This window comes from Mirounga leonina, unplaced genomic scaffold, assembly GCF_011800145.1.
Source record: "Mirounga leonina isolate KUSES-001 unplaced genomic scaffold, KU_Mleo_1.0 Mir_170, whole genome shotgun sequence".
In the NCBI taxonomy this organism is placed as follows: Eukaryota; Metazoa; Chordata; class Mammalia; order Carnivora; family Phocidae; genus Mirounga; species Mirounga leonina.
The window spans coordinates 31,437,280-31,450,604 of record NW_023270433.1 but is presented as its reverse complement, the minus strand read 5'-3'; the positions used below and the strand labels follow the sequence as shown (position 1 = coordinate 31,450,604).

General features: G+C 38.1%; 1 protein-coding gene across 2 annotated transcripts in view; it reads left to right on the top strand.

Moving 5' to 3' along the window:
* Nucleotides 1-13,325, top strand: part of TGFBR1 (transforming growth factor beta receptor 1) — a 53,727-nt gene that overhangs the window by 25,477 nt on the left and 14,925 nt on the right. Inside the window, exons 3-5 of one of the 2 annotated variants that reach the window (XM_035016217.1) lie at nt 2,366-2,608; nt 7,646-7,876; nt 12,360-12,527. In XM_035016217.1, coding sequence (XP_034872108.1) covers nt 2,366-2,608; nt 7,646-7,876; nt 12,360-12,527 — 642 coding nt within the window. The remainder of the gene's footprint in view (nt 1-2,365; nt 2,609-7,645; nt 7,877-12,359; nt 12,528-13,325) is intronic. The other variant, XM_035016218.1, reaches the window with a different exon arrangement.

Here is a 13,325-nt window from a genome sequence, read left to right as displayed (position 1 = left end):
AAGTTGTTGTATACGATTTTTTTTTCTTAATACTACAAGAAAAGCTGATTCTGACTATGGTTTTAGAACTGGAAGGGATCTTAGAACTTCGTCTACCCCAGCTCATTCAGTTCCGAGGCAAGAAGGAACCTGTCCATAGTTGTAGAGTTACAGGAGTAGCCAAGATCCCGACTTCTGGGTGTGTGTTGTTTGACAACGTGGTTCCAATAACAGACTTTCTCTGAGGTCCGTTAGGGCCTAAAGGCCAGCCTCTTAAAGGCGAATTCCGACAAAGCTGCCATAGCAGTCTGTCCTCAGGGGGTCCCTACTTTGTCCTCAGAGTGGATTTCTTTTCCTTATGTAATGCTCCAGCCTTTTAAAGCAATCGATAATGGGCAGGAATTGAGAGCGGCACTAAACAGTCCAGATGCCTTCATTTTGCAATGTAACCTTGCTTTATGATCTTTATAAATCATTATATGTGATTTCTAGGTTTTGGTCCTTTGCCATAGTTTACATTTTACAATGTCCTGGCAGAGCCAGGGATTTGAAGGCTTTATACACTCTTAGGATTAGTTTAATTTTCAGGTTCTGGTTTAAGATGTTAGTCTGAGCACAAGTATTTACCTCCTCCATCACCTTCCTCAAATCCCAAATTTCTACTGTCATAATCAAAGGAATATAAAAATGCGGGAAATCTATATTCATGCTAGCCGAATTGATGGAAGAACACCACCCTCATGCCTGCGCTTGTGAGAAACTTCTGTAATTTGTAGTGCAGATAACTTCAGACTAGTGAAGTTTGACTACCCATATGAAAAGCAGGGAGTGAAAGGACCTCTTACAAAATCCCACCAAACCTTAACCTGAGGGGTTTGGGGTGAGAAGGTTACAGGAGCAAACGGTCATTCTCCTTTAGGAAGAAGTACCTGGTTTCATTGCTCAGGGAGGCAGACCACAGTGCTCACTGTCCACTCACAGTTGATCCAGGCATCATGCTAACTGAAGTAGGAAGCACTGCTGTGGCAGAGCAGAAAAGGGCCAGTCTTGCAGGCTACAGAGGGAGGCAGTCCTCCTCTTCATTCAAGTGATAATAGCAAAGTAAAACCAGATCTTCAGCATTATAGGGAAGCTTCCCCATGGCAAGTTTCAAATGACTAATTTTTCTGACTTCTGTTTAGGGTATCTGCAATTCTAATATGACAAAGAAAATTGTAATTCCGGAATTCCCCATTTCCATTGTTTGGGCTTGAAATATCTAAATGAAGGCTTATAAAGCCTTGTGAAGCACTTACTTCATTTCTAATGCTAAACATACATAAATCCCTCATTCCCAGGTCTCTGTTAAGCAAACAGCCAAAAAATTACCAAATGAAAAGATTCAGTGGTTCAAAAGAAGTGAACTGAACTGGGTAAATCAGAGTAGATTTGTCCTATGAAAAAGACTTAACCTCATGATAAGGAAGAACTTTCAGACAGTCCAAAGTCCATTTTCAGTTAAAGATCACTTTTAGATGAAAAGCTCAATTGATGAATTATTTTTAAAAATGTAATATTGAAAGTGAGTAGCAGACTGGAGACTAATATTTTATAGCCTAGTGTGAGACAAGCTTAAGGCAAGACAAGCTTGAGAAATTGTGTTACAATTCAGGGAGAAAAGACAGTGGGCAAATTAAGAGATGTAGAGGATAAATCTAGGTGATCCAGTATGCTTACTACAGAAATTCCAGAAAATGACATACAAGCAGACAGAAAAGAATGTGCTACCAAAATTAATGAAATTAATGAAAAAATACTTAACCAAATACATATAATAAAAAAGTATCAGTTTCAAGAATAAAGAAAAAAATTGTTTATGCATTCAGCCCAAGGTAGCACCGCTTACCTCTAAAAGGGAGAAAAAGTTCAGATTTTCTTCTTTTTTTAAATACCAAAAGGCGGTGGAACATCGTATATTAATTGTTACCCAAAATTCTTTAGATCAGCCAAGATTTTCCATATATAAAAGCAATAGCCATCTTTAGATAATTAAGTATTCAGTGTATAAGGACCCATGTACTCTTCTTAAAAGAAATTACTAGAATTAGGATTCTATCATAAGAAATCCAAATAAAGATCTCAAGAATGGGAAAGTTACTTCCTTAGATGAAGGCTGAAGAGCAGAGGAAGAGTAAATGGATGTTGACTGAGCTGGTGATCATGAAAGGGGGGCCAGTGGGTGAAGACTGGATGATTCACTTGTTCTGGATTTGAGCCTTATGAGCTTCTGGAATGAGGTTCTCTGACTAATGGGAGTAGTGGCCAAGTATAGGAAATGTGGAGGATTAGGAAATTGTGGTTGCCACCTTCAGTGTTTTTGCTATTGTTGATGTTTATTTCATTTGAGGCTCTTTTTCAGGAAAGCCATCATCTGGCCTTGGTCCCGTCGAACTGGCAGCTGTCATTGCTGGACCAGTCTGCTTTGTCTGCATCTCACTCATGTTGATGGTTTATATCTGCCATAACCGTACTGTCATTCACCATCGCGTGCCAAATGAAGAGGATCCTTCCTTAGATCGCCCTTTTATTTCAGAGGGCACTACATTAAAAGATTTAATATATGATATGACGACATCAGGTTCTGGATCAGGTAATGGAATTATTTTTCCTTTTTCCTAAGAAATCTTTTAAAAGTTAACTGGATTATTTATTTTATTAGTTGGCTAAGCCAGTTTGGCTTAGTGTGTTTAAAACTTGGGATAGTGTGAATACAAATTCCAACTTTAAGCCCAATAAAGGTCTGACTGTGACTAGTTTAGCATAGACAAATTAGAATGTACTTTTACTGTTGAAATAAGTAAGTCAGCTTCATGTTTGTATAAATTGCAAAGCTTTCTCACCTTCTTAGGACTCCATGAGATAAAAAGAATAAGGATAATTATTTTCTTATGGGTGAGGCTGAAGTTCATAGATACTCAAATGATCTGCGGCTACCCATTCTATTCAGGATTGTTTAGCAGCTTTATTTTTATACTTGAAAGCAAGCATGACAGAAAATGTGTTTGGAATTGTGAAGGTTATTTGCTTTTTTAACGTATGAAATTGCTGTCTTTAGCTCAGACCTAGTTTTTTATTAAACTAATGATGATTTTCTCACTTCAGAAAAATGTCTAACCACCTTATTATTGAATATAGCTTTCTGGATTCATGGCCTCTGTGATGTTTGCTTTTCTCAGTTCCATTTGCTGATTCTTGCAGTGTCAGAAATAGACTGGTTAGTTGCCAGGATCATCCCTTGAAGTGGATTTTGGTATAGCAGTGCTTCTTCATGTTTAAACTGAAAGGGATTTATTTTTTCACTTGCATGTGCTTTGAAAGGATGCTAAGAGAGGAAGACCCCTGTCCTCTACAATATTGTAATTTGACACTGGGCCAGGAATCAAGAGATCTAGATTCCAGTGCAAATTTTGTCATTGGTTTACTCTGACCTTGGTTAAACTGTTTTTCTTCTTTTGGGCTTCTGTTTCCTCATCATAAATATGGAACAGATCCTGAGATATACTGTCTTTTGGAAAATATAAAACAACTTCAAAGAAAGCCTAGGTTTATAGATAAAATGAAGATTTGAAAATATACATAGTGGTGGCGCCTGGGTGGGTCGGTTGTTAAGCGTCGGCCTTCGGCTCAGGTCCTGATCCCAGGGTCCTGGGATCAAGCCCCGCATCGGGCTTCCTGCTCTGCGGGAAGCCTGCTTCTCCCTCCCACTCCCCCTGCTTGTGTTCCCTCTCTCGCTGTGTCTCTCTCTGTCAAATAAATAAAATCTTAAAAAAAAAAAAAGAAAAAATATACCCAATGAAAATTTCGCTAGTTTTATAATCAAGTTACTAAACGAACATTAAAGCAGAAGTTGTGACCAGAGGAAGAATATGACTGAAGCATGAAATCACATCTGATACTACAGAAAGTTCACACAATGACAAATGTCTATTTATTTTAAGGAAATGAATATATATTGATTTATATGCATATCTGTTGAGTCATATAAGTATGAAGAAACTGAATTCTTGGCCTGAAGTTGTCTGTTGACTTTGGCCATGTATATTCAGTAAGTGACTTCGATCCATGACACTAGGACACATATAGGCTTGCACCGGAACCCAGGTCTCTCAAGGCAGCCTTTAAGGATCCCTGAGACCATTGTGAGCAGGGAGGCAGTGAGAGGTTGGATTGAGATGGAACAGCCTTAGCACTGGAGATGTGACAGTCTTTGGGCTGGAGTGGTAGAGGAGTGGAGAGAGCTTGTTTTAGGGCTTCGCCAGGGTTTCCAGTTGATTCTGAGTTAGTCCAAAGGGTTCCCAAAGGAGATCGGGCTCATTCTAGAAGTCATCCCTAGATCAAAAAAACTGTGATAAGCAAAGACCAAAGTCACAGGAAATCAGGGTGGCTACAGATCATTTGGAATTAATCCCTTGTTGCCAAACTTACACCCAGGGAAATCACAGCTGCTCCTGCCACTTGGCACAGTAGTACTCTAACAGGCCTCCAGGGGAATAAGCCTACCTAAAGGATTAGAAGAAATTGCTGTCTGGAAGGCAGCAGAGTTCTGAATAAGAATGCATTTATTTACTTTTTAAGATACAGACATGAAGTCAAGAATGAAATCACTCTTTTTGCATTTTATCTGTATTTTTAGATACACCAGGAACCACAGCTCTGTTGTCTGAAGGCTTCTCTCTCTCTCCTTTCTTTTATGCCTTACCCTGCAAAAACTTGTCTACATTGTTTGCTAGCTCTGTGGCTTCGGGCAGTTAGCTGATGTCTCATGCCCAAGTTATTTTATCTTTAAAATGAAAGTAAAGAACCCTGCCCTGTGCACGTCATTGGATTGTTGTGAGGTTCAAGTGAAACAAGATGTTTTGATAAATTGTAGTTCTGTCCAAATGACAGGTGTTACTCTTATTGGAAAGATATTTGGAAGAAAAATCTGACATATGGTATCAGTTTGCTGCATTGTACCAAAAAAACTTAGTTGAAGGCCTCCTTTCCCTGTCATAGTTCATTATGTGCTGAATGGCCTCCAAATTTATTGACACAGAGGCTATCTTATGGTGAATGATAGCAGAAAATGCCACCTGTTTCCCTTCTATTCATTATAAAGCCTTAATGCTGTCTCATGCATGGGACTCATGACCATTTACTTATGTAAGTAAAATGTCTTTATGTAATACCCTTTTTAGTTCTTTTGCTTATTGAGAAAAGGTAAAACTAAACATTTCATGTTATGAATTCATATGTTTATTATTTAGTATCATGACCATAGTGGAGGAAAGGCCTGATCTCTGTTTCTCAGACTGTATCTTTAACTTGGGAACTGTGGGCAGCTCTGTGCCTGAAGCTAACCTAATCCCTGTTGCATTAATTTGAATCACAGGTTGTGAGTGTGCCCTTATTTAAGCTGTCATTAGATTGTAAAGTGTGTGTGTGCATGTGCACATGTGCCAGTTTTTGAAAGAGTGAATCTCTTAGGCCACTGTTCATTATGTTTTGTTCATGCTTGTAATCTCTTACAATGTACGCAGGTTGTTCAGGTCTTATTTTGATTGTTCACTGCACGCGAAGCTGCTCGGACCCTGTTTCCCTATTGAAGTTTTTCTTTCAAGCAGTTCTAAGGATACAGAAGAGGAAAGCAGAGAACATAGAGATTTGAATTAGCCCTATTTATTTTTCTCTTTAGAAGAAAATTATTACTTTTTAAAAATGCTCATGTATTCACGTGGGTTATGGTAACTAAATATAGATAATATGATGAATCTAGATTTGGCTTTGAATTTTAGTTTGGGATCTAGAATCCAGTGATAATGGGGAGACAAAAACTTTCCTTGTCCTGGTAGCTTTCTTGACCATATCACTTACATGGGACCTGAATGTGTTAGACATTTTCAGACTTCCCATTTGTAATTCCCCTTTCTTCTGTACTCCTTGCCTGTCTAACTTCCAGAGTAGCCTCCTGAAGTTAACTCTTAAGTGTACTTTAAATCTTGAAGTATATCATATGACCCCATTCAAAGGCTGTAAGAAAATTTTACAGATTAGTATCTATACTAAACAACACAATTAAGGATATTCATAATATTAAAAGAGCTCCTTGATTTAAATAAGGATTTTTCACAGATCTGTTTTTAGCTAGCAGCCTCCTTATAAACATAAAAACAATTGTTTATAATTAGACTGCTAACTACTTTGCAGGAGGTGGGGAGGATAGAGAACAAGAAGAGGAAAAGGACCCATTTGAGAAACTTATAGATGAAAAGAGGAAAAACTTCTGATCACTTTAAAGACTTAATGTTTGAATTTAGAAGGATTTCACATCAGGAAACCAAAGACAGCACATAATTTCATTTACTACCATTGGGTTAATTTGGTCTAGCAAGGAACTCTGAAAATAGATTATAAATTACACACATTTATGTGTATAGACTGTATGAAAAAAATACTAGTGTAGAACATGGTTTATACTGGTATTTTTATTGTCAGGGTCAGTATAATTTAAGATGACACTTACTTAGTCCATGAGGGGATGTGATATTAAGTGAATTGGAATAGTCCCACATACAGTGATACTTAAATGTTGCAGGTAGTGATAAATCCTTTTCTGTAAACAAGTAAGTGTGACAGTATTTTAAAAATTTATATACATATTTTAGAGTAGGGCACGTTCAGATGGTGAAATAATGCCAGTGTCCCATCACCACATTAAGTTACTTGGCATCATTCTTTAAGATACTAATGTTGCCTGCGCAGCCAGCCAGTTCCTAGTGCGTAAATTGCTTGTCTTGAAATGGTTTCTGTGATAATTTTTACTGATTTATTGAAATCAGTATGGATTGTACATACTGATTTTATGTTTCTTGTGTTCACATACTTTTCTCCTCCCATCAGTAAAACCATTACCAGATTCATCCTTCTGAAAGCAATTTTTAAATTGCTTCTCCTCATTCATGAACCTTTTCAGAAATTTTTAATAGTTCCTGTTTAATCCACAGCTCTCATTGGTCTTTTTTTTTTTTTTAAGGATTTTATTTATTTGACAGAGAGAGTTGAGAGAGCACAAGCTGGGGGAGTGGCAGGCAGAGGGAGAGGGAGAAGCAGGCTTCCCACTGAGCAAGGAGCCTGCTGCAGGACTAGATCCCAGGACCGTGGGATCATGACCTGAGCTGAAGGCAGACACTTAAACGACTGAGCCACCCAGGCGCCCCTCTCATTGGTCATCTTGAGCTCAGCATTCAGTACTCTTCATACTCTGATGACAGCTTCCCTTCTCTTCCGCTGCTTTACCACACACATTGCCCTTCGGTTTAACTGAGCGGGTTCTGTAAACATTCATTCATTTCCCTCTTCTACCTTTGCTTTAATAGTCCTCCTACCTGAAAATCTTATTTCCTCTTCTGTGGTGCTATCCCTTCTGTAAAGGAGAGTCAGATTCAACTTACTTTATAAAGCCTACCTGGACTCTCTAGGCAGGAGTTTCTAGATTCTTTTATTATATTTATAATCCTGTTGTCATTTTATTATGAATTACTATTTTTGCAAATGTAGTCTGCCGCTCCTTAGTGAGATTGTTAAGTTCTTTAAAGACAGAGCTTTTGGAGTTATTCTGTCACTCTTTAATGCCTATTTTTATCTTTAGGTTTACCTCTGCTCGTTCAGAGAACAATTGCAAGAACTATTGTGTTACAAGAAAGTATTGGCAAAGGTCGATTTGGAGAAGTTTGGCGAGGAAAGTGGAGAGGAGAAGAAGTTGCTGTTAAAATATTCTCCTCTAGAGAAGAGCGCTCATGGTTCCGTGAGGCAGAGATTTATCAGACTGTAATGTTACGTCATGAAAACATCTTGGGATTTATAGCAGCAGACAATAAAGGTCAGTAACATCTGCTTCTCCTTTGAGTATAATGTCTGCTTGAGCCTTTCTACAAATATGGATACTAAACATTGTCAGATTTGATGAGAAATAAATGTTTGTCATACAGATTAGACCCATTAAGTCAAAAAGAATATATTAGAAACCTTTACAAACAGGAACTTCTTTTTTTTTTTTTTAAGATTTTTTTATTTATTTGACAGCAAGAGAGAGTACAAACGGGGAGTGGCAGGCGTCGGGAGAGGGCGAGAGAGAAGCAGGCTCCCCACTGAGCAGGGCGCCTGATGCGGGGCTCGATCCCAGGACCCAGGGATCACGACCCGAGCCGGACGCAGACGCTTAAAAAACAGGAACTTCTTAAAGATGTTCTTGACGTGTTTCTAAATCTCTGTTTTATAAGATAAAAGAGTTTAAATATTTAAATTTAAAAGGGATGTGCTTTTGTTATTTTGGTTTTAGGCAGTTAGTAAGTTGAGTATAGTCATAGCATAGAAAAAATAGAGTTTTATAAACTCTGGTTGCTCAAAATTTTGAGATAAGTTAGAGCCCAGAGATCGGTTTCCTTTAAATTTCTTTTGACCTAATGACCATTAGGGCATTTTAATAGATACTAATGACCTTATTTATAGGAAGAGTAAAAATAACTTCTCGGTGTATTCTGTGTTTTAAGTTGGCAGGGGCTAGGTAATCTTTTAAATAAATAAATTTTTAAATCAACTCCATTACATAGAGAAATAGTTCCTCCAGGACCACCGTGCCCATTGGTAACCAACCATCTAGACACTTTCTTGCCTGTGATACAGGTGCCTGGGGCCCTGGCTCAGTCCGATGCTGCAGGAGAGTCAGTGGAGAGTCAGAATGAGCGCTGATGGGGAGCAGTGGCTTCACTGGACTTCATCTGCTGTCTTGGCTTCGGCTCTTACTGTTGTGCCCATAGTTGCTGCTTTTGTAGCTTCATCAGAGACTCGGCGTTAGAACTCTCATCAGCCCCGCCTGCAATCAGATGCATTTCCCAGCTTTCCTATTTTTAAAAAATGCTATCATTTTCTCTTTGAGATTGGCCAGAACCATGGTCCTCTTTTTCCTCCTCTCCCTTCCCATTTTCTTCAACAATATTTATTTCTTCAGAATATTGTTTAATGATTTTCCCTTTTGCTTTTCTGTATTTTCAGATTTATTCTCAGTATGCATTTATTGGGGTTTTTTTAAGAGTTTATTTCTAGAAAATTTCCAATATATAGAAAAGTGGAGCAAGTAGAGTATAAAGAACACTTGTCACCCAGCTTCAACAGTGATTAGCTCATTGCCAATCATATTTGATCTGATTCTGCCTACTCTGCCTCTCTCTGAATTATTTGAAGCCAAAGATATGGTATATATCTTTTTATCCATAAACACCTTTCTTTTGTATCTTTAGATTAAGGAATCGTAATGCAGCATGACCAAATTCCTGTTGTCAATTTTTAAAATGTCATCAGTATCCAGTCAGTTTCACATTTCTGCAGTTGTATATTCTTTTTTTTTTAAACAATTGGTTACTCACTTTAGGATATGAAGTCCACACATGGCATTTGGTTGATATTTATCTGAAATCCCTTAAAATTGCTTTGTTTCTCTTCATTTTTTTTTTTCTTCTTGCAGTTTCTTGAAGAAACTGGATTATTTGTCCTGTAGGGCTTACCACATTTTGGATTGTGTTGATTGAATTTCTGTAGTATCTCTGAACTTGCTCCTTGTATTTAAAAACTGGTAGTTAGGATTAGAGACTAAATCTGAGTAATTGGATTGGTTTCCTGAAAATATTGTATGCCTTCCTATATACTGTATATTTTGTATTATATACTTGTATACAACATACTGTGTATTGTATATTATATATTGATATATATATCACATTAAGAGCCATCTAATATTTGATTATCTAGGTCTTTTTTAAAAGATTTTATTTATTTATCTACCTACCTACTTACTTACTTACTTACTTACTTACTTACTTACTTATTTATTTATTTATTTATTTATTTATTTATTTATTTATTTATTTATTTTAGAGAGCGAGCGAGCGAGTGAGCACGAGCAGGGGGAGGAGCAGATGGGGGGGGAGAAGGGGAAAGAATCTCAAGCAGACTTCCCGCTGAACACAGAGCCCCACCTGGGGCTTGATCCTCAGAACGCTGAGATCATGACCTGAGCCAGAAAGGAAGGGTTGGATGCTTAACCGACTGAGCCACCCAGGCGCCCCTTGATTATCTCTTTTTTGTGACTTAGGGCAGTGATGGATGTGATGGCTGTAGGCAGTGATTTATCAGTGGCTATTACCAGTTTAGTATTACTTAATGTAAAAACAAAACAAACAAAAGCAGTGATCATAGTTTGACCAAGTCCTTAGTTTTCATTTTCTTCTGCCTTTGGCACCATTTAGCGTCCCCTCTAACTCTTAAAACAACCTTACAAACAATGTTCTGTGACTCTAGATTTTCTGTGTTCATTTCTTATTTCTTAGTAGTTGTGTTTGCTTTCTAAAACTCTTTTTACTGATTTGTATGAAGGCTCTAAGTCTACAAACAGTAATTGCTCCCTTGAAGGACTTAGCCACGTGCATAGTTTCAAACTCAGCTGTGGTGGTTGCTTTTAAATCTGTCATTTGGGGCTCAAACCTGACCCAGGCCCAACAGGTTTTAGGCCTATTCCAAGCAAACATCCTGGCGCAAAATGCCCTTGCCTTTGTGCCCTGAACTTTATTTTCCCATTTGCTCAGGCAGCAGCCAAGCTAAGCTGGTGCTGTCATCTGGTGGTCACCATGGGAACTGGCTCACCCTCTTGGGTCTTCCCTACTCTCTTCTTTCTTTGTCAGGGGTTAATGGACTTTGCCCAGAATTTAGCCCATCCACTCTATTTCCCTTCTCCTTTATCTTTATCCTCCTGATTTAGTTAATTCCACCTGAGACAACCCTTTATATTACACAGCCTCTTAAATATCCTTCTTCTGCTTCTCTTATTAATTACCTCAGAAAATCTCCCTTTCTTCCATCTGCCTGTGTTCCTCTTAATTTGTCAGCCTTTCAGAATTCAGTCATGATTAATAAGCATGCAGGTAAAAATAGTGATGCATTTGTATCAGGGAAAAGAAAAGGCACAAGTTTGAATAGAATCAGTTTATAAAGTTTATGAAGAGTAAGCTTTGTTTATATGTATAGTTTGTAAAGAACTAGTGTCATGAGCATCTAAATTGTTTTGAAAGTACCCAGAAACCCCCTCCCGAATCTTCTGAAAATACCTTTCTTAATCTCATCTAATCAGAGTTGCTTTCCTTCAAGTACCACTTTCAAAATTACAGAATCTGTTTTATGTTAATTGGGGTGGGGTTTTTTTTTTTGTTTTTACAACCAATAGGGAAGGAGACAGCCCATTTTAAATTCTTAGGAGCCATGCATTCCATTAAATGCTTTATCAGTTGTCCTGTTTTTTAACTCTTCTTAACAGTTTTGCAAAAGTAAGGTATTCTTGCTGTGTAAAAGAAGAAACAGAGCCTCATTGGTTAAGAAACTTATCTGAGGTCACATAGTCAATAATAACTAGGCCCTGGGTTCCCCCCAGGTCAGAATGACTCCAAATGTGTATCTTTTACTGAATTGTGCTGCTTCCTGGTGTATGGTTTTCTTGCTACTCCTAGGTTAAATAGGCTTTTGAGGACCAGCCTAACCTAGAAGCCTAGCCAGAGTTTTTACCATGATTCCCATGGGAAAACACATTTCAAAGCCATGTATTAGTTTACAAACAAATTTTTGGAATACATACTCCTAGTTGTCGAAGTTCAGAATCACCTTGTGTAAAACTGGGTTCAGCCCCAGCTTTTTTTCCCCCTGACATTTTAGTTTCTCTTCCAGCTTTACCATTTGTCAATGATACCACTATTTTTATATTTTTTTCTAAGATGGAAACCTTGGAATAATCTCTTATCTGGCTTCTTTGTGAACTGAATGTATAGTCTGTGATTAAAGCTTGTATTTCTTCCTTTAAGCTCACTTTCAGTTTTGTCCTATACTATTCCATTCCTACTGTGGCTACACTAGGCTCCAGATACTTCTCATCTTCCACCCACTCCCCTTTCCCTTCCTCCTTCCAGAAACAACTACTGAGCACCCCACCTGAACCAGACATTTTTCTAGCCACTCAGGAGTCCCAGCTCTGCTACCATCTGTGTAGATTTGAAATCACCATCTTTGAACTATGATTCCTTACCTCTTAAATGGGATTAGTTACCCTTGCCTTATCTCAAGAATAGGGGGCTTACTCAGAGGATCTAAAAGATATGCATGTAAAAGTGTAAGACAGTGAAAATATGAAGGAAATAATATTCAAACTTAAGGTACTGTCATGTTGCAGTTGTGGAATTCAGGATTGAGAGTAAAAAGTGGTAACTTTTGAGTAGATAAATTGATGTTCTACAATCCATCTGAAACATTGTTATTCTACTCTACAGATAATGGCACATGGACTCAGCTCTGGTTGGTGTCAGATTACCATGAGCATGGATCCCTTTTTGATTATTTGAACAGATATACAGTTACTGTGGAAGGAATGATAAAACTTGCTTTGTCCACAGCAAGTGGACTTGCCCATCTCCACATGGAGATTGTTGGTACCCAAGGTAACTCAAAGTACTTATGTTATTTAAGCTTTAAATTCCCATGAATCTAATGTCCGTTAGAAAATTTTTTAAGAAGTCAGCCTAAATAAAGATGTTTAAAATGCGGTTTTTAATGAAATTATTTTATCTTTCTGTTGAAAATCTCAGGTGGAGTTAGGAATATGGGAATTTGTTTAGAGATTCTCTAGTCATTGTAACAAAACTGATATGTATGTGAATTCTTAAAAGTAGCATCTAGTCTTGTGATTTTTGAGGATCTCGACTTCAGAATTCAAGTCTGAAAGAATGTGTGTTTTTATGTGTAGTATCAAATGTAATGTGAAAAATGCTTTTTAAAAATCAGCATGTTCAGCCATCAAAAGGAATGAGATCTTGCCATTTGCAACGACGTGGATGGAACTGGAGGGTATTATGCTGAGTAAAATAAGTCAAACAGAGAAAGACATGTATCATATGATCTCACTGATATGAGGAATTCTTAATCGCAGGAAACAAACTGAGGGTTGCTGGAGTGGGGGGTGGGGTGGGAGGGATGGGGTGACTGGGTGATGGACACTGGGGAGGGTGTGTGCTCTGGTAAGCGCTGTGAATTGTGCAAGACTGTTGAATCTCAGATCTGTACCTCTGAAACAAATAATGCAATATATGTTAAGAAAAAAAGAAGAAGAAGAAGAAGAAGGTAGCGGGAGGGAAGAATGAAGCGGGGGAAATCAGAGGGGTAGAGGAACCATGAGAGACGATGGACTCTGAAAAACAAACTGAGGGTTCTAGAAGGGAGGGTGGGAGGATGGGTTAGCC